Genomic DNA, 27,070 nt, shown 5'->3' on the forward strand with positions numbered 1-27,070 from the left:
AATTTACTTTCATATTTTTATTGTTTTGTTTTTGAATTGTTTTTATATTGTTTCTAGCACTATGTTTTCAATTGTGTGTTTTTATGTCTTTTAAAAGTTGTTGTACACCTCCCAGAGCCTCTGGATGGGGTGGTTTATAAATGTAATTAATAATAATAATAATAATAATAATAATAATAATAATAATATATCTAGATGGTTGGGGGAGTTGGTTACAGTATTAGATCTGTTGTTTTGTTTTATGTACTATAGTTCAGATCTTTTACATTGTTGATTTGGTGCAGGCAGACATTGTAACCATCTGCACCTTCTATAGAAAGATCCAAGGAACCCATATCTCCCCAGAGATGCACACCCAGGAAATCCATGCTCTCCATCTGTGCTTGGGGCTATGTGGACTATGCTCATCCTAGGGCATGCTCTGAGGATATATGATGTGGTAACCTCACTGAAGCTGAGCAGGTCAGCATCGACATGGGTGACTGCTTGGAAACTGAATATACTAGTATTTATTCATTTTTATTCATTTTCATCACCTTTCATCAATTGGGTCCAAGACAAGTTCTAAAAAGTTTAAAAGAAATCCAATCACAAAATAATATATATTATTGCTCAATAATATAGCAAGTACAAACATAGAAGCCGAGTTTAAAAAGGCGTTTAGCAGCAGCTAATACACCACCAAAATCTCCACGTGGCCCACACACTTGAATAAAAAAGTGCCTACGAGGGGTCATGGAGGAGGTGAGAGACCAAGTCTCCATAGCCTGGGGGCAACCACCAAGATGGCCCTGTGGGTGTGTGGGTGTGAGAGAGAGAGACAGTCGGACCTCAGCACACAACAGGACACAGAGTAGAGATCACCCCCAGAAGATTTTGTATGAAAGGTTGATTCCCATGTGAGTTCCATGATGGAAGTTAGGTGGGATAAAAATGCAATAAATACATTCAATGCTGTTACTTTTTAAAGAAGGGAATTTGAAAGCAGAATTTCTCAGGACGCTGAATCCTACACTGAATACCAATTTCCATTCTTTTATTGTTGCTGCTGCTGCTCTTGTTAAATTTTTTATTGGTTTTCAGAATAAAATAAGCAATCAAATAACAATAGAGATGGCCTACTTTCCCATCTCTGCTCATGCCAGCTGATCAACAGGAAAAAGGAAAGAGCAGGACATTATATAGACCCTTAGAACAAGCAGCCAGATCTAGTAAGAGATCAAAGAGAAGAAATGGCTGAAAACAGGAAGAGAACAAGGAGGAAAAAGACAACGGGATACAAAAGAGGGGCAAAGGGGAACTGCAGCAGCAAAGAAAACATGTAACATGGATCTTCTTCTCCACACATGTGAAATCCAAGCATGGAGGGCAGTGGTTGGGATGGTGCCAGCCAGTGCAATCCTGGTATCGGATTGCCATGAATGGGGCCATAGCTCAAAGGTAGAGCATCTGCTTTGCATGCAGAATATCTCGGGTAGAGCTGAGAAAGCCTCCTGCTGAAACCTTGGAGAGCTGCTGCCAGTCAGTGTAGATAATACTGAGCTAGATGGACCAATAGTTTGACTCAGTATAAGGCAACTTATACTGTTGGGGAGGAGAAGGGAGGAGAGCTGGTCTTGTGGTAGCAAGCATGACTTGTCCCCTTAGCTAAGCAGGGTCACCCTGGGAGACTTGATATGTGAGCACTGTAAGATATTCCCCTCAGGGGATGGAGCTGCTCTGGGAAAAGCAGAAGGTTTCAAGCAGAAGGTTTCAAGTTCCTGGGAGCATCTCCAAGATCAGGCTGAGAGAGATTCCTGCCTGCAACCTTGGAGAAGCTGCTGCCATTCTGTGAAGACAATACTGAGCTAGATGGACTTGTGGTCTAACTCGGTATATGGCAGCTTCCTATGTTCCTGTGTAACTTCCTATGTTTCTCTCTGCGTGTTGACTGATTATGTGGAAGGGAACCTTAGAAGAGAACTATACAGTCACTGTTCAAAAAGACAAAGCAAACAGTGCCACTGAAGTGTGACGTTCTCAGGAATGTCCCATCAATTACAAGTAATATTTTCCTTAGCACAAAGATCTAGTGCCTTGCTAACCCAGAGGGCCATCAAGGAGCAAACGTGGGACCTCTAATCTTGCAAAATGAGCCTTTTAGCCACCAGTACAGCTCTAAAGAATCTAAAGAACCATATGTTTGCAGAATGCCCAAAGAACACCTATATATCCCAGGATTAAAGGATTAAGTTTAAGGTTCACTGAAGCAGATAAAGTAAGATTAATCCTAGGTCCCACATGCTGACAAAAACTGTACAACTTTGAGGCATCCTCAAAACATGTGAGCCAAACTTATGTTAAGGGCCATAGCTCTCTGCCAATGGGCATCATTGCACCCAGACCCAAGGAGACACGGACACAGAAGTATTATGGAGGAACTGGTCACTTTATTAGGGGTACAAGGTTTTAAGACAGTGCCTGCACAGGCACGGCAGCTGGGGTTGGCATTCAGAGCAGCAACAGTGCGGGCTCGGATGGGGGGGGCCACCACGTCTTCTGGTGCAGAAAGTCCCAGGTTCAGTCCTGGCATCTCCAGGTAGGGCAGTGACAAACCCCTGTCTGAAACCCTGGAGAGCTGCAGTATTGACCGGGGTGGACAGATTTAAGGCTTGTGGGACTTTTTTCTTTTGCCAAAGTCTTGGTCACTAGTACCAGCACAGAACAACTGCTTGGGGAGGCAGAACCAATCACAAAACAGCAGTACAAAAAATTACAGACAGAATAAGGAATTTTAACATCAACCCCCACCCCCACCCCCACCCCCGAATTGCCAGAGAATTTTGCTGCACAACAGGAGGAAAGTAAGAGAGCCTGCTTTGTAGGAGAAGAAACTTAAGAGAAAGTAAAAGGAGAGAAAGTAAAAGCAACCCTGAGCACTCATTCTCCAATGGACCTGTGGTTCTGCACCACCACCCCGCTCTCCTGTCCAAATTCAGATGTAAAGGAGAGCATACTCTCTGCAGTCAGCTTGACTGAAGAGAGGAGGGGGAACTGGCTGTGTGGGCTTCCTTGTTGACTGAAGGACAGCCCGCACAGCCAATGACGGCTGGAGTTGAGGGAGGAGCTTCCTCCATCAACTCTAGTTCCAAGGGATGGAGCCTACAGTTCCACATTCGGACATACCACGGGCTGCATCCAAACTCTGGTTGTGGTGATAAAACTCACTACAGCCCAAGGGTTCAGAGTGGAGTTCCAAATCTAAACTCTCAGTTTCATCAATGCACCTACCGCCAATTGCCCACATTCGCACATAATGCTCATGGAACAGCTGGACCCTTCATTCATTACATGCGAATGGAGCCACTGAAAATGGTGCCCACATTGAGCCAGCCAGATTTGCAGCATTACCTACTTCAGATAAGCCCAGAAGCTACAAGTAGCTCCAGAGCTACCTAATGTCTAGCATAGATGATGCTGAGCAAGCTGCACCAGTGATCTGACTCCCGTACCTGCCAACGTGTCCCTGTTTTCCCATTCAGGGAAAATAAGGACATGTTGGCAGGTATGGACTCAATAAACAGCTGCTTCATTTCGCCATTGAGTGTTCTGAACTAGAGTAAAGTAAAAGTGTGCCGTCAAGTCTGTGTCGACTCCTGGTGACCACAGAGCCGTGTGGTTTTCTTTGGTAGAATACAGGAGGGGTTTACCATTGCCATCTCCAGTGCAGTATGAGATGATGCCTTTCAGCATCTTCCTACATTGCTGCTACCCAATATAAGTGTTCCCCATAGTCTGGGAAACATACCAACAGGGATTTGAACCACCAACCTCTTGCTCCCTAGGCAAGTTACTTCCCCACTGTGCCATTAGGTGGCTTCTGAACTAGAGTAGTTAATTCCAAATTCTGTTGGCTGTGGGCTTCATTTGATTTATCAGAACAATATTAAGATGATTGGGTGGGCTTTGGAAGTTTTTCAGATGACTGAAGGACAGCAGGAAGAGGAGAGTGTTCTGCAACCCCACAAGTTTCACAGCCAGTTTGAGACACACAACAGCACTTTCACAATTATTTGTGTAGCACGGTGCCATCAAGGAAGTACAACATACACCCACTTGGGGAATTGTCTCTGTCCAACCTCCTAACCTTCCTCAATATCTCTCATAGGTCAAGCTCTTGCTTCTTCCCTCCTCTCTCCTTATTAAAATCAACAATTACTGTGTTATTCATTAAAGTTTATTGCTGTGAGCTTTAAATCCTGAAAATGGAATCAATGATCAAAAGCAGAAATATTTTTCAAGAAAAGGAAGTACGTTATTAATAGATACCGGCAATATGAAATGGAATATTTTAAGGGTTGCTCCCATTTCCCCCCGTCTTTTATCAGCCTTTGTTACAACCTTGTTGCAAGTATCATTCTGGGTTGGTTTTTTTCATCACCTATTGTTCCATTGTACTTCCTTGCTGCCAAAACAGAATGACAAATCTGTCTCCATTACACTGTGCATTGTTTCCGGCCATACTGGTAGATGAGGGGGATAATTACTGCACTAGTCTCCTCGCAACGGTGTTATGATGAGCCACAAAGCTGAATCTTTTTTGGGGGGGAATCCTGTATTTAAAAAAATTTGCAGGAAATGAAACAGAAAAAAAGATGTGGAATTCTTAATAAGTCCTAAGTATATATTGGCTGAAACTTAAAGTTGTTTAATACCCACTGGCATGGACAGCACTGAGGAAGATAAATGCCCAAGGTTTGTGTCCTAGATGCATTTATTCCATGGTAGTCCCCCTAGAGAAAGAGAGCAGAGGACGGAGACATTATCTCCAGGCAGATTAAAGGTAAAGGTAAAGTGTGCTGTCAAGTCGATTTCGACTCCTGGCACCCACAGAGCCCTGTGGTTTTCTTTTGGTAGAATACAGGAGGGGTTTACCATTGCCTCCTCCCACACAGTCTGAGATGAGGCCTTTCAGCATCTTCCTATATCGCTGCTGCCCAATATAGTAGCAGCGGGGATTCAAACCGGCAACTTTCTGCTTGTTAGTCAAGCATTTCCCAAGAACTTGTAATCACTAGCAACTGCTTAAATATATATTTTTGCTTTGTCTTCCCTTCTCTATTCCCTTTTGCATCTGTCTCATTTAGATTATATGCCTGCAAGAAATTTTTTTGTTTTTTAAAAAATTAAATTGTTTTTGTACATTGTTTTTCAAGTATTTTAATCAGTTTTAAATGGTTGATTGTTTTTATGTTGTTTTTAGCATTGTGTTTTAAATGGTGTGTGTTTTTATGTCTTTTTAAATTTGTTGTACACCGCCCAGAACCTTCGGATGGGGCAGTTTATAAATGTAATAAATAAAATAATAATAAAAGAAAAGAAGGGTTTCTTCTCTGAGTCTACCTTTGCACACTGCCTAGCAAATTTTAGACACTTTCAAAATTCGCAGTAGAAGGTTGGTGGAGGGTATAAACATACAAAATAGAAGAAATCAACACATGCTTCAAACAGGAGAAACCGAGAGGGGTACAGCAGGAAAAAAGCAACCTGTGGGGTCCTTTGGAGAGCTTAATTAAATGCAAGGCTCAGCTCTAGACAATGCCATTAGCCTGCTCCTAGAACATGAAGACAATTTAGTAGGGAAGTGCAAAGCTTCAGCCTTGTATTTGGCTTCTAAATGAAGCCGGCTGCCTCAGGTAAATCTGACCTAATTTGACCCAAATTGAACCAGTGGCTGATCTGGGTCCAAGGGGCCTGCTTCTCTTTGGGCGGCTTTGGCAGTCCTCCCCAGCTTTCCCCCTTTACTTATGGACAGGAGACTGGCACAGCTGAGGTGACACCATTTCGGTTTGAAAAGGGCTGCCAGAAGCCCTTTATTTCATTTCCTCTTCTTGCAATCCTGTGAAAGGTGTAAGTTCTTTTGAGAACTGTGACCACTGGCCAAGAAGACAATTCCCCAAAGGCCTCATGCCTTTTCCAAAGCTGCAGGAAGAAATAAAATCTTATTCTGACAGCACGGCTGCATCTATGCCTGTCTCCTGCTCATAAATAAAGGGATTGCCAGGCCGGGGGGTGGGGGGAGGTCAGGGAGAAGACTGCCAAAGTGGGTTGAAGTGGTTCAAACCAAAACTAACGGCTTCACTAGTCATAAGCCCCAAACCGAATCAGGGACCTCTCCAAAACACTGAGGTCACAGCTGGATTGAACTGTGGCTGATTCACATAGTCCTACAATTTAGAAAATCTCTGCTCATATGCAGAGTACATTTAGCTCCTCATTAAGTGCTGATTCAGTTCGTACAGATCTTAAACTCTATGGCCGCATTCGCATGTCACACGAAACTGGAAGTTCCTTCGCCTCTGGTTTCAGAAACTGCACGTCCAAGTGCGGGCAATTGCAGTTTTGCTAAAAGATGGACCCATGGTTTCCCTCCCCAGATTCCGATTTGTACCTTTGGTTTGAATGAAGTTTCACTGCCTGTACCTCCAATTTTGCAGTGCCAGCATTACGTCCGGAAGCTGGCACTAAAGTTTCCCCTGACTGCAACCAGAGTTGAGGGAGGAAGCTCCTCCCTCACTCCACCTGCTATTAGCTGCTGGGGTTGTCCTTTAATAAAGAAGAAAGCTGCAGCAGCCAGTTCCCGCTTCTCTCTGCAGTCAGCATTTCATCTGAATTCAGACATGAGACAAGAGTCGGGGAGGGGACCCATCCATTGGACCTGTAGTTCTGCTTTACATCTGAAGGCAGCCAACATCTTACACATGCCAAGATGCAAGAGGTTTTTGCTCATATGCACACCACCACCATGCAAAGAGGATCATATGTGCCACAGAGTTCACATGCTTATAGTCGTTATGTGCATAGACCTCACCCATGTGATCTGTCCCTGCCAATAAAAGAGCCAGTGGATCACATGAGCACAGCCTATGTACATACAGGAATGCATATATAGGGTCTGTCATGTTTCTGTTCTACACATGAGGGGAAGTCTGAGCAGACTCACCACATGAAGGAGGCTAACCATTTTCACATGTTCTGAGAGGGAAAACATGGAGGGAAGAGCAGGAAGATCGCACCTATTATCCCCACTGGCTAGATCTCCAGGATGTCCCAGCTGGGGACTTTTCCATCCCTACCTGGAGGTGCCAGGAACTGAACCTGGGAACTGAACCTTCATGCAAAGCACTTACTCTACCATTGAGCTGAGCCCTTTTCCAAACCAAAAAATTCTGCATAAGGTAATTGCAACATGTCACTCTTCTGAGCAGTTTTCATGAAAGACTAAATACGATACTCCCCAGTGTGAACATATGGAAACTTGATGAAGATGTATTTGAAAGGCATTGGAAGTGTACCAATTCTTGCAGCTGTCCTTTTTCATTTTCTACGCTGTTTTTAACAGCTGCTTTTGATCCCCTTGCTTGCTTGTATTTGTCTTTAGTCAATCCAACACATCTATGAACCCTGTGGGGGCTCATCAGTATCCACAAAGGAACATCCACAGATGAACATCCACAAAGGAACATGGGTTAAAGAAAGGCTGGATGGAAATTCAGTGACTAAGAGAAAAAGAATCTATTCCCAACATCGGTTCCACATTTTATGAAGCAGGTACAACTGCCCTTGGTAGACTAGTTTTTCATGTGGCAAACACATAAACTGTGGCTGACATACCAAGTTGTAGGTCTTTCCTAGAAAACTGGGGTGCACATTATATACTGAACTTTGATTATTAATTCAGACTCCACACAGCTGTTGATAACCTACCTAGTTTATTAATGTTATTAATAATAATACTAATATTATTTATAAATTATTATTAATAATTTATTATTATTAATAACTAATAGTTTATTAATAAACTATTTACCTAGTTTATTAATGGGAGCTATTAATACAACCCCTAGCAGGGCTCTTAATGCAGGCCTGCAGCAGAGGTTCTTCTAATAGCTGCCTTCAGACATCATGCCAAACTGGAGGCAACCATTCCAGAAGTTTGGGTCTGTGGATGTCCAAAGGTGGGAACCCTCAGTTCCATGACCAAAGTGACCCAAAGTTTCCAGCCAGAAACCTGAAGTGGAATACTAGGTTCCTCCTCGGTTTTGCCACCGAAACCTCCCATCAGACAGTGGTGGCATGTTGTCCGGATTCTGCCACTGTTTGTAACCAGAATTGAGGGTAGGAAGCTCCTCCCTCTTTCCATCTCTGATTGGCTGCCATGGCTGTCCATCATTAGAATGAGGAAGCCCATGCAGCCAGTTCCTCCCCACTTTCAGGCCCTCAGACACCAGATCTGGATCGTCTCGAAGTGCGGTGGCGGGGGGCAAACTGTGGTCCAGTGGACCCACAGTTCTCTGTTATGTGCAAAAGTGGCCTTTAGCACAGAAGAGAGGGAGTGGGGAGTCCAAAGCAGCAGTGGGGACTCCAAGGCAGCTTTGGAGCCCCCCCCCAGTGAAGCATCATCCCTCTACACACAGAGACACACACATTACTCGCGCAGTATTTTAAACACATGGTTTCTGGAGGGCACAAACAGCCACAGAACTCACAAGGATATTAGAATATAAAACAGGTATATCTATGCAAATATGCATTCGCAGGACACATTTCAACATGCAACTTATAGTCCCATCCCACATATTTCTTTCCTCACTCCCCTGTCTCTAAAGCACCTGGCACAGGTCATAATCATACTCTGCTGCCCGGTGCAGTGCAGGCCAGAGGTGACCATACCACCCAGGACAGACTAAAGAGGATTTGGGGGGCCCAGCGGGTGTGAAGGCCCTGGACTTTGGCCCTGAAGTCCAGGTGTATGAGCGCCTCTGCCTCCACCACCCCTAGGATACTTCTTATCCAGTGGCGGGGGGCGGGGGGCTGGACTTCCCAAATTAGATCAGAGTGGAGCAGTTCCACATCAGAATAAATTTAATGCAAAGTATCGGTTACAGGAAAATGACTGGCTGAGAGAGAGATGTTCAAAAACAGAGAAGGTTTTATTTGAGGGTAAGTGGTACAATGGAATATGAGAGTCACTAAAAGCAATATTATTACTAAAAATATGTTACAAGATTAACCATACATCTGCTATAAGGAAGTTTAGCTTATTGTCCGAATTAAAGTAGCTTCTAGGCTGGCCAGAGAATGGAGGCTCAGAGAAACAGGTTCTTGGATTTAGGAGAGGAGAGACAGGGATAGAGGGAGTCCAGATTGGGGCGCAGGAGTTATAATACAACCTCGGTTCTTCCTTCTGTAGTGGAATGGATTCTCGTGGCTCAGGAGTGACTGATGGACCTCTTTCCTTGGGGTAGACCAGGGAGCAGCAGGTAGCGAAGAATCGAGGGAATTAGATAGCAGGGATGGATCCAAAGGGCATCTGTTCTTGTGAAGCCAACTCCAGTTATTAGCAAGAAAGGCAGTACAGATCAGATCTGGCAAGGGAACTAATCTAGGGCCGGGAAGCGAGGGTGGCCCACAGAGCAAAACACAGCTAAGTGGTATAGCAAGTGTTCGCTGTAGCATCAAAGAAATGGGTGACTCCACAAGGTGGTAACCAAGTGGGTAGGATTGAGCACACTGGCTTAAGAATCCAGAGGCAGATAAAGCCCAAAACGTGTCCTGAGGGGACATTCCAATCAACCTTCTTTCTTGACTAGGGCAGTTCTGGACAAATTCAAAAGTTCCCAGTGTTTTGTCTGCTGTGCTGCATTACAACACAATGAGTGAATAGGATGATGCAAATGGAGTGGATGAACATGCAAACACAGCACCTCTTTTCAGGTCAGAAACACCTAGTAAACCAATGGGTACATCTCTGAATCTGCATTTTAATGGGTAAGTTAAAGTCCCTATTGCCCACTCTGAGTCCGTATCACCCACTCCAGCCTTCTTTTGATGAGTAGGGAATGTGCATTCCCAGACCCTTATCTGACTTGCTTGCTGAGATAATTGGCTTTTAGCTCATTTGAGACATCTATGGAGGGGAGGTAAACCAAAGGAGGGTCAGTCGTGCAGAGAGACCTTGAACGGATAGTTGCAAGTTAACTTTGGGAGTCTACTCAGGTATCCCAGCATGGGGAAGGTGCGAAGCGAGCTCCCTTTCAATTTGGCTCTTTTGCAGCTGCTAAATCTAGGGGTAACTGTCCCACTGCCTGTTGAATGACTGTTCCCCAATACGGCAACAAGCGGAGAGCTCACGATGTGGGAGAGCTGCTGCTGATTCAGCAGTGAAATGGTGATGAGGAAGCTAGTCACCACTGCTGGAGGCACACTCCACGCTGCCTCACATGAGCCTTGCAAACAAGCGGTGGTGGCACACCTCAGCCACTGAGACAGGGGCAAAGGGGAAGAGGCTAGCCCCTAAACCTGTGAGGTGGGGGGGGACCAACTAGGGGCAGGGCCAGCAAAGGGGTGGAGTAGCATTGCTGGCTCCCACCCAGGGGTAGTGCAGGGTGGATCTTTGCCATCCACCTCAAGCAGTAAACTGCAATGAGTCAGCACTGGTCTGAAGGCTGGGTTGCCCTTGAAGGAACAGTCTGCAGTTAATGGACAATGCCTGAACACAACACGGTGAAGCTATTCTCACGATCGGTGAGAAGTGCTTCCATCCGGTGGGTCTGCGGGGAGAGCGGGTTAACTTACCCCTCCCAGTAGATGATCACCAAGCTGTCCCTGGGTGGCCGATCAGCAGCCCACACAATTACCGGCTCCGTCACGGAGATGGTTGGGGTGGCGGAGATCGGGGGCCACCTCGGGGACCACCCCGGGACCAGGAGGCTTGTTTGAGCCTCCTGGAGGCGGTCTCCTCACGTGCCACAGCAGTGCAGAGCCATGCCATGACAGCACACAATCAGAAAACCTGGATTAGTGGAGCACTTGCTCCACTAACCTAGGTTAAGGGGAGGGCTACTTTGGCGGGCTATCCACCAGAGAACCACCGGGCTCACCTGTGAGCCTGGTGGTTCTCACGATGGGAAAAAATCAGGCTGGGCTCCTTTAGCATGGTGTAGTGGTTAGACTGCTCGACTAGGACCAGGGAGACCCGAGTTCAAATCCCCATTCAGCCATAAAACTAGCTGGGTGACTCTGAGACAATCACTTCTCTCTCAGCCTAACCTACCTCACAGGGTTATGTGAAAGAGAAACTCAAGTATGTAGTGCACCACTCTGGGCTCCTTGGAAGAAGAGCGGGATATAAATGTAAAATAATAATAATAATAATAATAATAATAATAATAATAATAATAGCCCCAGCAAAAGGTGCAGTTCCAAGTAATTATAGACCAATAAACTGTCTGCCAACCATGTTCAAGTTATTAACTGGAATAATAGCAGATGAAGTGATGCAACACTTATTAACTAACAAACAGCTTCCAGTTGAACAGAAAGGAAATTGCCCGAACACCAGAGGCACAAAAGACTAGCTGCTGATTGATAAAATGATTTTAGAAAACTGCAAGAGAAGAAAAACAAATCTAAGTGTGGCATGGACTGACTACAAGAAAGCCTTTGATTCATTGCCTCATACATGGATACTAAAATGTTTAGAAACAACTGGTGTCAGCAAAAACATTCAGATATTTATTTAAAAAGCAATGACCATGTGGAGTACATAGTTAACAATCAATGGTGAGACACTTGGGCTGGTTAGCGTTAGAAGAGGCATTTTCCAAGGGGACTCACTATCCCCTCTGTTGTTTGTAATCGCCATGACCCCACTTTCAAAAATACTAAACAAAACAGGCCTCGGATACCAAACATCTAAAACATCAAGTAAAATCAACCATCTGCTGTACATGGATGATCTGAAGTTGTATAGAAAGTCCCAGTCAGAAATCGAATCACAGCTAAACACTGTCCGTATATTCAGTAGCGATATAGCAATGGCGTTTGGACTAGACAAGTGTACTGCATTAATAATGAACAGAGGAAAAATAAGAAAAACAGAAGGAATAGAACTGCCCAATGGAAGCAACATCAAGCACCTGGAAGAGAAAGAACATTACAGATACTTGGGCATTTTCCAGGCTGATAATATTGCACACGCTGAAGCTAAAAGAAAAATTGGAAGTGAATACATCAGGAAAATTAGAAAAATCCTCAAGTCCAAACTCAATGGCGGGAACACCATACAAGCCATAAACACCTGGGCTATACCTGTTATCAGATACACTGCAGGAATAATAGACTGGACCCAGGCAGAGCTAGAGACACTAGATTTTAAGGCCAGGAAAATTATGACCATCAATCATGCTCTGCAGCCCCGCAGTGATGTCGATAGGCTCTACCTCCCTCGCAGCTCAGGTGGAAGAGGAATGCTGCAAGTCCATCAAACAGTAGAGGAGGAGAAAAGAGGCCTTGAAGAATATATCAAGGACAATGAAGAAGATGCACTTCAAATGGTAAATAATGAGAAACTATTCAGCACCAATGAAACAAAGCAGGCCTACAAGAAAGAACAAGTCAAGAACCGAGCAGAAAAATGGAGAAATAAGCCACTACATGGTCAATATTTGACAATATAAGTGGAAAATCAGACATCACCAAGACCTGGCAATGGCTTAAGAATGGCAACTTGAAGAAAGAAACAGAGGGTTTAATACCGGCTGCACAAGAACAGGCACTAAGAACAAATGCAGTAAGAGCAAAAGTCGAAAAATCAACCACAAACAGCAAGTGCTGCCTTTGTAAAGAAGCAGATGAAACCATGGACCTCCTAATCAGCTGTTGTAAAAAGATCTCACAGACTGACTACAAACAATGGCATGACAAGGTAGCAGGGATGATACACTGGAACATCTGCAAAAAATACAAGCTACCTGTAGCCAAAAATTGGTGGGACCATAAAACTGAAAAAGTCGAAGAAAATGAAGACGTAAAAATATTATGGGACTTCCGACTACAAACAGACAAACATCTGCCACACAATACACCAGATATAACTGTAGTGGAGAAGAAAGAAAAACAAGTCAAAATAATCGACATAGCAATACCAGGGGATAGCAGAATAGAAGAAAAAGAAATAGAAAAAATCACAAAATACAAAGATCTACAAACTGAAATAGAAAGGCTGTGGCAGAAAAAGACCAAAATAATCCTAGTGGTAATTGGCGCCCTGGGTGCAGTTCCAAAAGACCTTGAAGAGCACCTCAACACCATTGGGGCCACAGAAATCACCATCAGCCAATTACAAAAAGCATCTTTACTAGGAACAGCCTATATTCTGCGATGATATCTATAACAGCAACAACACTGACAATAAAATTCAGCCATCCCAGGTCTTTGGGAAGGACTCGATGTCTGGATAAAACAAACCAGTCAATAACACCTGTCTGACTGTGTAAACAAGAAATAATAGCCCAGATTTCCCCCATCATGAGAATAGCCTCAGAATGTTACATTCCCATTTGCCCGACTTGGTTACATCACAATTAGATCCAGATCAATGTATTTCTGAAAACAAAGAGTTTGCAGGAAAAGAGCCTCACTTCGAAATGAAGAATTTTTATCACTCTGCTAAGAGATTTGTAAGCAGAGGCTGAAGTCCCTTAATCCTATCTAATCTATAGTTTATAAACCGCAACACTTATCCTGGCTAAAGCAGGCTTTGTATAGTATCCAGCACAGACACATTTCATTCTGCTTAAACATATTTACATTGATTTTCTATTTCCTGCGCCAATGAAATTTGCTCAGTGGAGAAGAGAAGGAATTGGTGGTGAAATCAGAGAGAGAGAGAGAGAGAGAGAGAGAGAGAGAATTCTGACACCATTATCATTATTTGACCCTTCCCAGCATAAATACCATACAGGATGCTACCCAAAAAGTGAAAGTTTGCAAAGTTCTATGCACATCAAAAGTGAAAATCATTTATTTATTTATTTATTTATTTATTTCATATTTTCTAGTGCAGCACATAGAAAACAGCTGCTGAAAGACTGAATATATATCTCACTAAGGACAAAACGACAACACTATAAACAAATCATTTTTATACATCTGATAACTGTCATTGCTTCCCCATTTGCAAGAATCCAGGAATTAAACATTTGGTAAAACTCTGGTTTTAAAAAAGCTAGAATTCTCTGAGAGCCCCACTCTTCTTAAATTACACAAGTGGGCAGAGGCGCTCTTAACCCTTGATTTCCAGGGCCTAGTCTGTCCCGGGTGTTACGGTCGTATGATGGTGCTTAATTTGCGCGGGGCGGGGGGGGGGTGCGGTTCCAAAGGCCTTTAGGTCCTGGCTCCAAAATTACCTAGGTGCACCTCTGCAAGTGGGATGTGAGCCAAACTTTGGGATAGTGCTGCACAAACCTGGCTCTCCAGATATTGTTGAGCTTCAACTCTCATCATCCTCAGCCACATATGATGTAATCTGTAGGCCAAGTTTGCCCAGCCCTGCCTTAGGAACATAGGGGAGCAACCATGACTTGTCCCCTTTGCTAAGCAGGGTCCACCCTGGTTGAATTTGAATGGGGGATTCCATGTGTGAACACTGGAAGATATTCCTCTTAGGGGATGAGGCTGCTCTGGAAAGAGCACCTGCATGCTTGCAGGTTCCTTCCCTCCCTGGCATCTCCAAGGTAGGGCTGATTCCTGCTGCAGTCTTGGAGAAGCTGCTGCCAGTCTGTGCAGACAATACTGAGGTAGATTGACCAATGGTCTGACTCAGTATATGGCAGCTTCCTATGTAAATTGCTTTGAGAGCTTCGCCTGAAAAGCAGTATATAAATGCTCAAAACAAACAAACAAACAAACAAACAGGAGGGCTGCAAAGGGAAGGGGTGGCTAAGTGAAAACTGTCCCTGGAGCACACAGAATATCTTCTGCTCACAGAACTACTGATCATAATGCCATCCATCATTGAAGGCCTTCAATGCTATTTGCATGAAGCATTAATATACTCTGTAGCAGCCTGTCCTCAGCAGACTTGAATGCCAAAATGGCAATTGTTCTTTTGGTAAAGATATACAAGGAAAACACAATTATCCTACCATATGTTATCAACAAATTCAGTACATATACTCCGCAACCTCTGCAGTACGTGAAATGTCAAGTTACGCACGGCTTGGTGCTTTAGTGTTCCCTGCTGCACATGCATTTACTTTCATGTGTGACTCACACAGACAAAATTTTAACAAGTCATCCACCAAAATGCAAAAGTAGGGACAAAATAGCAGTGGTTTTACCAAGGATAGATACCAGAAAATAGAGACAGTAATAGGGGCAATAGGGACAGATACCTGGTAAATAGGAACATAAGAACATCAGAACGACCCTGCAGGATCACACACAAGGCCCATCTAGTCCAGCATCCTGTTGCACACAGTGGCCCACCAGATGCCTCTGGGAAGTCCACAGGCAAGAGGTATGTGCATGCCTTCTCTCCTGCTCTTGCTCCCCTGCCACTGGTATTGAGAGGCATCGTGCCTCTGAGGCTGGAGGTGGCTCACAGCAACCAGACTAGTAGCCATTGATAGACCTGTCCACCATGAATCTGTCTAAGTCCCTTTTAAAGCCATCCAAGCTGGTAGCCATCACCACATCCCATGGCAAAGAATCCCGTAGATTAATTATGCGCTGTGTGGAAAAGTACTTCTGCTTGTTGGTCCTAAATTTCTCAACCTTCAGTTTCATCGGGTGACCCCTGGTTCTAGTGTTGTGAGAAAGGGAGAAAAATTTCTCTCTGTCTACCCTCTCCACCCCATGCATAATTTTATACACCTCCATCATGTCTCCCCTTAGTCACCTCTTTTCCAAGGTAAAGAGTCCCAGATGCTGTAGCCTTGCCTCATAAGGAAGGTGTTCCAGGCCCCTGATCATTTTGGTTGCCCTCTAAGAATAAGAATAAGAATAAGAATAAGAATAAGAATAAGAATAAGAATAAGAATAAGAATTCAATTTCTATACCGCCCTTCCAAAAATGGCTTAGGGCGGTTTACAAAGAGAAATAACAAATAAGATGGCTCCCTGTCCCCAAAGGGCTCAAATTCTAAAAAGAAACATAAGACACACACCAGCAACAGTCACTGGAAGTACTGTGCTAAGGGTGGATAGGGCCAGTTACTCTCCCCCTGCTAAATAAAGAGAATCACCACAGTAAAAGGTGCCTCTTTGCCCAGTTAGCAGGGGTTAGCACCTTTTCCAGTTCTACATTATCCTTGTTGGAACTTGGAAGATATTGTAGAACTGGATGGTATGGAGTTGGAAGGTAAGGAGAGCTGCTACTGTGTAGACCCATCTCACACCACTAGGGTAAAATAAAAAGTTCCAGGCCACATGAGACGTGATTAGACTGTGGCTGTACCCTCATCCAGTGCTGTCCCTCCCAGAAATGAGGACAGCGCTGGCAGCCTCATAAAAAAATACAAATCCCATGAAGGCATGGCAGCTATTCAAGCACTCCCTCTGGAGTAAAGACGATGTGATGTAGCCAGTCTCCTGCCCCCACTCAGGCCAAGGAAAAAGACAGTGCAGGTCTGACAGACATGGTGGATATCCATGGAGTTCCACCATGACAGAAGGGGCCTTGTCCTTCTGACAGAAGCCAGGAGGCTCCTGGCTGTCATGAGAGAACTCCCTCCAACACCCAATAGAAGGCATGTTGGTCAGATATGTCTATCAAACCAACTGCACAGACCTAATTAGTATCTAGAGGGCCCTAGAACAAATCTGGCCCCTTGGGATATAATGTGAGCCCTCCAGTTGCAAACCCAAAGGCAAGAGAGCAGTACGGTGAATGGAGTGTGAACGGAGCAGTTCCTATGACAAGAAGATCTGCCAGTAGTCCACACCACTAATGTGGGTAGCAGAAGTCAGAGTCCTGGCCTTCCACCCCGCACTCCATTCATAAAATGGACCTTTCATCAATCTAGTTGCTGACCAGGACTATCTACTGCTCCTCGATCCCCTTCATACATCTTGTAACTTACAAATACTCCTAGCCACAACCAACCAATTAGGTACACAGGGCATGAAAATGCTGGTTGCTTAAACAGAGCCTCTTCTCAGGCCAGCTGCTCTGTATAATGCTTCCTTATAAGATGAATGCAATATCCTTCAGCGGATACAAGCTTTTGAAGGATGAGTTCACATTATTCAATTTATGTACAGGTGATAGAAAGCACTCGATAGTCTTATCTCCTATCAGCATGGAACCAATTGTTAGATAACTGCATGGCACAATAAGAAGTAATGATCTGTAATAACTGATGATAGCAGCTTCACACATTGAATTTGTCAAGTGATAAGCACAATTACCATGTGGATCAGGCAATGCATAAACGTCTATGAAACACTTATCTTTTGAGAACTACTATCTCATTAGATTTCCAAAAATAGTCCAAAGCAACCTTGGCATTTTAAACTACTTTGTTTCAAAATTTTAGTTCTATAAATAGCTTTGGCTTAGCTCCAGAGTGCACCTTTCATGAATGGAAGATATTTCTGGGAACAAAAGTGGAGTTGTCTCTGGTTTCAAATTTCACCTCTCCAGCGGCAGCCTCCTACACCAAATTCCCATTTTGGTCTCTGGGATACAGGTGGTTCTGGGATTCGTGGTTTTTTCCAAGGCTGCCAGTGCTGTCCTAGTTTTGGGAGTGGCTGTTTAGGGGGTGCAGAGGTTGAAGGAGGAATAAGGAGGCAAGAAAATAACGAGTACAGTTCCTCTCACACTTTTCTGTATCCAAGCCAATGTCTATTATAACTAGTGAGAATGTTTCGTGGGTGTTTCTGTGTTCTTAAAAAAAGTATTCTGTTTTTAGAGATTCAAGGGAGAAGAAAATGCACAAAAATAATTTCTCTCATCCTAATTTCCAGTTCCTCCACATAACTGTACAGTGAACAACAGCAGTGAAAATTACCCCAAGGGAGGAAGCAGCTTCTGTTTGCTGTCTTTCAAACGTATGGGCAGAAAGGCTCCCAATTAAGGCCTGCCTTCCCCTGGCTTAGCATCTGTTATTTATTATTATTTATATAGCACTCTTCATGTGCATGGTGCTTTACAAAGAACAAGAGAATAGGTCCCTGCCTCCCAGGGGATTGCAATCTAAATATTGACACCAGGTGAACAGCAGCAGATGGAGACAGAACAGAGGTTTCTTCCGGTTTCACAAGAGCCTCTCTAGATCCAAGCCGGTGAGATTTATATAATCAAACTGCATAACAGATTGGAGTAGAAAACAGAAGTCCTCATTCCCAGGACCTCAAAAATGTGCATTACCTTCCTTACCTTCAATAGCAAATACATAAAGCATTTGCTACCAACATTACATCATCATACTTCACAATGGGTGGGTTCAAGTGTAGCACCAAACTTGGCATTTGCTGGAGTTGCTGGAGCCCTGGGACTGTGTGCACACCCTACTTCTGGTTTCGGGAAAGAAATAGAGATTGGGTGTGTTGCACAAATCCAGCAGTCTTGGTATGTTCAACTCTACTTGCAGCACAGAACCGGACATCTGTCCTTCAATTCAAATCTTAGTTACTGATGTCAGATTCTGTATCGCAAGTAGGGTAGAATATGCCGGGATTGTCACAAATAACACACCCAATTTCTGCATATCCTTCCTGAGACTGGAAGTAGGGTACACATGCACTCCAGGGCTCCAGCAGCTCCCCCCAAATGTAGTTCAGATTCAGCGCTATATGTGAATCCACCCAATTCACGTCTTAACTTTAAGCTTCCTGTACTTATTCTGAAATCCCTCCATCTGTGCCTATCTTCTCTTCTTTCTCTCTATGCTCCTCCTTGGATCCTTCACTCTGCATTTAGCAGTCTTCATACCATCTCTGTTCCCGCTGTCTCCCAATTCCAATGGCAATTTCCCTCTTGGAGCAAAGAGCAGCGTCAATGGGGTGGCAACCTTGACTGGAACCACAGCAGAAGCAAAGGATTAAACCCCCGCCCCCTCTCCCTCCATGCCACAGCTGCCTCCATAACTGCAATTTAGGACGCAAAACAAAAAAACCAACTACACAAGGGGCAATGACATGCAGAGCTGGTCCATGGGAGGAGAGCTGGTCTTGCAGTAGCAAGCATGAATTGTCCTCTTTGTTAAGCAGGGTCCAATCTGGTTTATATTTGAATGGGAGACTACATGTGAGCACTGTAAGACATTCCCCTTAGAGGATGAGGCTGCTGTGGGAAGAGCAACTCCATGCTTGCATGCACAAGGTTCCAAGCTCCCTCCGTGGAATCTCCAGATAGGGCTGAGAGAGACTCCTGCCCAGAGGCGATTGTACCCCTGGACTTCCGGGCTGAAGTCCAGGGCCCCCACAGCCCCTGGGGGCCCCCCAATCTTTTTAGTCTGTCCCAGGTAGTGTGGTCACCCAGGTGAACATGATGATGCTTAATTTTCAGGGGAGGGGGGCCTCCAAAGGCCTTTACGTCCAGGCTCCAAAATTATCAAGGTGCACCTCTGCTCCTGCTTGTAACCTTGGAGAAGCCACTGCCAGTCTTGTGTAGACAATACCGAGCTAGATGTTCCTATGGTCTGACTTGGTATAAGAAAGCTTCCTATGTCCCTATCTCCTCTTTTGTATCATTGTGCCTTATAGGCAACTGCAGGATTTTGGAAAGATGTGTGTGTGTGTGTGCGCGCACACATCTTCCTTTTAAAGCTTTTCTTGGGAGATACGTCAAGCTGCATAAACAAGAAACATAGGGACCATTTGTCAAGCCATCCTGCAGCCTAGCAGATGATATACCTCTCTTTCCAGCCACAATCCTCCCTTCTCCCATCCTGTCCGCCCGCCCCCATACGCCAGTATTTCTTCCATAATGGAAGCTGCAGTTTAAGGCAGCTTCCAGTGTTCCTATGAGTAATGTTAATTTAGCTATGACTATTGTTACAAATTACACAGGCCTGCATACTGCATGCCATAAGATGACTTAAATTTCTTTGCTTAAATAATGGCCGGGGGTGACTGTTCAACATGTGTTGATTACATTGCTATAGTTATTATGAGAGATACAAAAAGGAGCCAACTCTTTAAATGACTGCTGGGGTTTGAGGTGGGGGGAGATTGGGGTTTTGTTTTGTTTGGTTTTGTTTGCAATTTAATCCTGAATGCATCCCAGAATGAATCCTTAAAGCTAGCGGAGAATCTTGCTGCCCTCTCCATTGCAATCTGAAATGGGTCCCTGATCAAGACAGATGATATCCTTTCCTGCTACACTGCACCTTTGAATAGCACATCCTTTCTCAGCTGACACACAGCCAGTGCTAAATCTTTTCTTGGATTCAGTTATCAAGCAGCCCTTGAATTAGTGTGACAGTCTGGAAAGATAAGCATTCGCAGATTTTATCTCCAGAAAATAGAGGCAAACGATGCACTTTTCCAAGTTACAAACTTTCCAACATTGTAGTTTAATATCTTCAGTACCTGTCCCAGCCTAGAACTAATACAGTCCGGCTTAGCACCAAGATCTGGGAGATTTCAACCGTTTGGTCCCTCCCAGCATTGAGCTTATGGTGACAATGTCCATTGAAGTCCCAGACCTGCCATTTAAATGAGAAAATCAGTTATTTAAACCAAAAGCCAGCTTGGAAATGTCTCTCAGCAACTTCCAAAATAACATAAACACGTAAGAAATAATTCAGATATGTGGAGAAATTTCTGTGAAGTTTCCCTTTGGAATGAACTCTGAAATTTGGAAATAATTTCCATTTCTCCTTGGGGGATCTCCAAAAACCCTGAAATTTGGGGGGAAATTCAGCTTGGGAAATCCTGGGAATCCTGAAAGTTGGGGGGGGTCCACTTTAGGGGATTTTATACATATCCATTATGAAAGAATGAAGCTGGTAAAAGGATAAGAAAGTCCATGAATGAGAAAGGATAAGGATGAGAAAGTTCAACTGTCTCTGACCCAGATAGTTTACAGATTGGCAGATGTTATTTATTTTATTTCTTGTTCATTTTTACATTTATACCCCACTCTTCCGCCAAGAAACCCAGAGCGTTGTACACAATTATGTTTATTTTCACAACAACCCTGTGAGGTACGTTAAACTGAGAGATAAGTAACTGGCCAAGAGTCACCCAGTGAGTTTCATGGTTGAATGGGAATTCGAACTTGGTTCTCCCTGGTCCTAGTCCAATACTCTAATCATTACACTGTACTGGTATACAGCGCATGCACATAAGCAGACCCACACTCATTCAGCTCAGTCATTTCATGGGACCTACACATGTATAACTGACCATGTAGAGGTTCTTCCCACATGATTGGGCACTCAAGGTTCTTAATTACGTGGAAGACTCCCTGTGCATGTAAAACTGTACACACACAGGCATACTTTCAATGAAAAATTCTGGAGCCTTTGACTGCTGTTCAAAGGCTGAACCAGGCCCCTTTACACGCAACAGAACCGAGTCGAACCGGTTCTAGGCATGCACCAAACCACCAGCCGGTTCTGGCTCAAGGACTGGGCAGTTCAGTTTGAACTCAAACCAAACTGCCCGGAGCGGTTCTGTGCACACCCCTACTGGCCACCAAAACACTGGGCAGCATCCAGATTAGTTAATCATGACTAACAAATTGAAGTCAGTGGTTAATGTGCTGCACAGCCTTGTGAGTGCAGAGCAAGAATTCTGTCCTTGCAAGGAGCAACTAAGCCAACATGTGCAAGGCTTGCTTCTCAGCGCTTGGTGGACGGAGTGGAAGGGGGAAGTGATTTTTGCCTCTCTCCCCTTCCCTCCAAAACCCTTTTTGTGCACAGGAAAATGTCCATGGGGGCTGTGTGGCTCTTGTGGACATATTCCTGGATGTGATAATGTCTTTTGTGGGGAGGGGAGAGAAACGAAAAACACTTTCCCTCAGCATGGCGAAGCAAGTCTCATATACAGTTAGTTTAGTGGCTTCTTGCAAGGACAGACCTTTTGCTCCACCCTCATAAGGCTGCACAGCATGACAACCAATTAAGTTGTAAGTTACAAGTAATTTTTCATTAATTTCAGTGGGACTTAGACATGACCAACTTAGTCTGGATACTGCTCATTAGCTGGCATTCTGACTAAATTACTCAACAGAAGTCCCCTTGAAGTCAGTGAGACAAGTTAGTCATGACCAAGTCCATTAATATGCCCTACTAATTTCAATGAAATGTCTGTTCAGTAATTTAGTCAGGATGTCAGCTGTTCTCTCCATAATGTAGACAAGAGAGGGAACTGTATACCTTTCCAGAATGCAGGTAATACATTGCAAGTCTGAAGGCTCTCCTCACATCTTGCTGCTCATGGAAAACCTGTTGCTCATGGAAAGCTAGAAGGTTTTCAACCAGCCCTCTCTTTGATATACTAGCACTAACAATGCAGGGAGTGTTTAATTTGGTGATATTACATGTCCATCCTACCTAGTCTCCCACTCAGGCAACTGGACTGACCTAGAACTGCATAGCTTTGCCACAGTGGCTGCATCACATGTCTTTAGGCCATGTGTGGAAATTCAAAGGTGTAATCCCCAAGAGGCATACTGAAGTGATACAGTCCCAAAAGGCTCTGCCACGTTTTCCCCAACTCTTCTTCTATCAAGGGCTGACAACTAAGAGATTGCAGCTTTCCCTCACAGTTCCATTAGCATCTTTTTGCTAATATTTTCCCCCTGTAACTCCAGTCGCACAGCCACTCACTACTGTATACCCAAGTGCATCTCTGGGGTCTGAAGTGGCTTTCCCCCCACACACCTTCACTGTTCCGTCTGTGCTCCCAGTGAAGAGCCTTGTCTGAGTCCCATCCAGAGCCATAGTGCTGATCTCAGCATTGCCATGGCAACCTGTAAACTCTTTGATTTTCTGCCCAGTATCAAGCAGCCAGAAGATAACAGTAGATCCTGTATCCGAGCTGATTACCTAAGGAAGAGGAAGGAAACAGAAAAAACTGATAAAATTAAGATCTGACTTGTTTGCTCTCTGACCCCCGTTCCTCAGAAGCACTTTCATTTCAATAACTGCATACATGTGCATTCTTTACTTGTATAATTGCCCACATTTGAAATGCAAACCAGAATAATGTCGACATTGATTTTTTCATCTTCTTCCTTTCAGCACATTAGATGATTTCTTTTCCTTTCCCCTTAAAGTCCGTGGGCTGGTTCTTATCCCATCTTAAGTACCTGCCTCCACAGAAATGCCCGATTAACTAAAGAGTAATGATTAACTGCTGTCATCATTCAATGGAGAAAGAGAGGCAACTTATTCCCTCTACAGATAATACCCAATTTAGAGAGGGACAAATGTGTCCTTTGCAATGAGAATGCAGTCCTTTCCCAACAGGAATTCTGAGGGTGCACTAGACAAACTGCTGTACACTAGGCGGAGAGATAAACCATCCCCGCTTATCTCAGCAAATGGATCCATTGAGTAATGGATCTTTAAAGCCGATCTAAGGAACATCTCCAAATGCATTAGCCTAGAATTTTTAACAGTGTGATCAGATGCACTAAATTGGAAGAAAGACCATTTGGACAGATTATGCTTAGTCCCTTCTGAGAGCTTTAAGTCCGTGGCATGCTACATTGCTCATAAAAAATACTTCCTCTTCATGCCATTTGCTGTATGAATTATTATAGCAGAGTCAAACCTCAGCAGCCCTAGCCTAAAGACTGCTGGCATGTCTATCTCAGAACAGTGGGCATTCCGCTCACAAGCTATGATTTGTAACCTACACCAAGGAATTCATTTGTCTCAGCAGCAAAGAAAACTCCATCCATGGACTTGAAAGATGGAAGAGTGCCCCGTTCCCTTGATTGTTTTATCAGACATTTAGCATCCTAGAGATATTTTAAAGTGTTAAAACATTTTGTTATAAGCCTTGTAAAGACTGAACTGGATGTATTGGTTTTAACCTTTAGGGGAGGTACCTATTTATTTTTGAATGTCTTGGAAGCTCTGTGGTAGTGGGTTTTTTAAAATGCTTTTGGATTGTGGTAGCCTTTAGCTGCAGAGCAATAAATTCTATGTCTGTATTCAAAAGGCTCATATTATACCAGAGCAGTGAGGGAGCCGTTCTCATCTTTAAAGAGAGGAGCCAGGGAGGAGCTACAATAGGACAGGCAGATCCAAAAAAAGCCATACCCCCCCCCCGACTCTGGACCCACCTTGCCCTGCCATGGGGGCCACCTTGCTTGCCTCACCTCCTCCACTGGTCTGCTTGCCACCATGCTCTTCTCTTCAGTGGCCTGCCATGTTGTCCATTGCCAGCAGTGCACAGCCCAAGGCAGCTGTGAACGAGGACGTACATGCTGGTTGGAGTGTGGGTGGTACGCCTCTGCCATCATTGAGGGCAGGGAGGCCACCCTCACCACACCTCTGCCATTGTCACCACCGGAGTAGGGAGCCTGCTGCCACCACAGGAGGGTTACCCGTGAGAGCACGGGCCGGCCATGCCCTCCCTATGCCACAGAAAACAGCCACAGCTCACTGGTAGAGCAGATGCTTTATGTGCAGAAGGTTCCAGCTTAAAACCCTGACAACTCCACGTAGGGCTGGACAAATCCTAACTTGAAGCTCTGGTGAGCCACTGCCACGCAGCAGAGACCAGGCCTGCACAACGTAAGGCCCAGGGGCCGGAACCAGCCCATGGGGCCTGCTTTGCTGGCCCTCAAGTAGGAATATTCTGCAGCAAAGCAGGAGCCATAAAGGGCTCTTGGCCTGCCCCACTGATGAGCAGCAGTGATTCAATGCAGTTGGCCACGTGAGCCCTCATGCTCCCTGGCCACCTTGCTGTCCCTGACCCTGATAGCATTCCTCATCCCTCTTTCCCCTCGCCTTACCCCCTGTAATAATTAATGCACTGAACAGTCACCTTGGCCCCCACACCCCATGGTTGGTTGGTTCATGGTTGGTTCTGACCCACTAGGGCATTTGAGTTGTGCACCCTTGGTATAGACAGTAATGACCTAGATGGATCAATGGTGTGACTCAAGCACGTAGGGATAATGGAGCAGGGGGACAAATATCCCTAGGCTGCAAAGGGTCCGGGGGGCATCATCACCCCCCTCCCTCCAGAGCACCCCCTTCCCTCTGCTGCACTCTCCCTCCCGCTGATGCCAGTGGCGCGTGCTACCCCACGTCAGCCACATCCCTTCACCCTGCATTAGCACACCAGCACAAGGGACATGCATGGCCAGCATGGGGAATGAATGTGTGGCCCCTTGCCTTCTCCAGCGAGCAAGTGCATTGTTCACTGGCTGGATGTTTGGTTCTTCTTCCTTGTGAGTGAAGGAGAGAAAAGAAGCAGCTAGCCAGCGAGGAAAACTCTCAGTGGCTGGAGAAGGTGAGGGCCCACATGTTCATGCCCAGTGCTGGACACACTTCATAGGAACATAGGAAGCTGCCATATACTGAGTCAGACCTTTGATCCATCTAGCTCAGTATTGTCTTCACAGACTGGCAGCGGCTTCTCCAAGGTTGCAAGCAGGAATCTCTCTCAGCCCTATCTTGGAGAAGCCAGAGAAGGAACTTGGAACCTTCTGCTCTTCCCAGAGCAGCTTCATCCCCTGAGGGGAATATCTTGCAGTGCTCACACATCAAGTCTCCCATTCAGATGCAACCAGGGCAGACCCTGCTTAGCTAAGGGGACAAGTCATGCTTGCTACCACAAGACCAGCTCTCCTCTCTTCAATGTGGATGCAGGGAGAAGGGGTGTATTTGGCATGGGGAGAGGGGGCATGCTCGGCAGCGGTTGTGTCAGCGGGCTGTCCTGGGGCTGCCAGCAATCTTGCTCTGCCCCTGGTGTGACTCAGTGTATGACGGCTTCCCATGTTCCTGTATTTATATTTATTTATCTCTCTATCATATTTCTATACTGCCTGACATGTGCAGTCCTAGACGGTGTGCATAAGTTAAAATACAACAAATATTAAAACAGGATAAAATGGTTAAAACCATTATGATATAAAACCGATTGAAATTAATTAAAAGCCTGAGAAAACAGGTGCATATTAAGGGTCTTTTTAAAAACAGCCAGAGATGGAGAGACTTTTATTTTAACAGGGATTGCATTCCAGAGCCCTGGGACAGCCTCAGAGAAGGCCCAGTCTCAAGCAGCCACCAAATGAGCCAGTGGTAGCCGTAACCGGACCGATGAGGACCCGACCTACAGGGACCTGACTTATGCCACTCCAGTAACAAAAGGAGAGAGGAACCACAACATAGCCGACAGAGACTAATAGGATATTTACAGCAGCTACTTATATGTAATCATAACTCTGACCACAACTGCTATGCTACCTGTGTAATTTGCATTAAGCATATTATGATATTATTCCAAGGACATACTTTGGAAGGTTTTTTGTCTGTCTGTTTTTACTAGTTGGAGGACTGAAGGTGCAAGGATGACCTAAAATGACTGTATGAAAAGCAAAGCAAAGCAAAGTAAAGGGCGGGGGGGGGGATTCAAATGAAATAAGTCCACTGCCCTTCAACTCTGGTAATTAAATGAATCTTCCTTGTGAAGAAGCGGCATGCTGCATACTTATTGTATTAAATTAGCTGTGCTCCTCAAAAGCCCTGAAAGCATCATTACAAATGGTGCCCAAGTAGAATTTTAATTGCAGCCCAATGTGCTTTTAATAACAGAAGTATTATCAGAGGCCTGTTCTCCTCCAAAGAGGTAAAGAGACTGAGATGATAACACTTGTCATTGCAACAAGGCAGTAGAAATTAAACCACCGGGGCCACTCTGTTGGAAGGAGATGAAAGGTAAGAACCGAAAGTTAGCAACAAAGAGCATCAGCCATTTTGTAGCTGCTTAGGCCCAGCATGAAGTGGATGTGTCTTTTTATAATGGCCATTTTCTTCTCTTTTTTTCCTAGTGGCTGGCTCAGATACAGCCACTCAGAACAGAAGGCACTGCACTGCTTCTTCCAATTGAAGTGGATGGAGAATTTTTAGAAAATAGATCAAGTCAGACTGGGAAAAAGAAGAATCTCTCTGCATCCAAACTTGGTTGAAAAAGAGTAAGCAGATATCAGGCTTGTCAGGGCTGAATAAATTGTGTATGATGGGACTGCTTTGTATTTAAAAGGGGGGAATAAATAGGGGGAAGCAATAGATGAAGTAGGAATCAGGTATCCCATTCAAGACAGGGATTC

At 44.7% G+C, this 27,070-nt stretch overlaps 1 protein-coding gene across 6 annotated transcripts in view; it reads right to left on the reverse strand.

Moving 5' to 3' along the window:
* WDR49 (WD repeat domain 49) overlaps window positions 1-27,070 on the reverse strand; it is a 176,858-nt gene that overhangs the window by 84,424 nt on the left and 65,364 nt on the right. For 5 of the 6 annotated variants that reach the window (XR_008320131.1, XR_008320132.1, XM_053312036.1 and 2 more), the window contains 2 exons: window positions 22,662-22,826; window positions 20,362-20,477 (listed from right to left, as the gene is read on the reverse strand). Coding sequence is in view for 4 of the 6 variants with exons in the window: in XM_053312036.1 (XP_053168011.1) it covers window positions 20,362-20,477; window positions 22,662-22,826 (281 nt within the window). In the remaining 2 variants the exon portion in view is untranslated. The remainder of the gene's footprint in view (window positions 1-20,361; window positions 20,478-22,661; window positions 22,827-27,070) is intronic. The other variant, XM_053312038.1, reaches the window with a different exon arrangement.

The sequence above is a fragment of the Hemicordylus capensis genome, chromosome 3, assembly GCF_027244095.1.
Source record: "Hemicordylus capensis ecotype Gifberg chromosome 3, rHemCap1.1.pri, whole genome shotgun sequence".
NCBI classification, from domain to species: Eukaryota; Metazoa; Chordata; class Lepidosauria; order Squamata; family Cordylidae; genus Hemicordylus; species Hemicordylus capensis.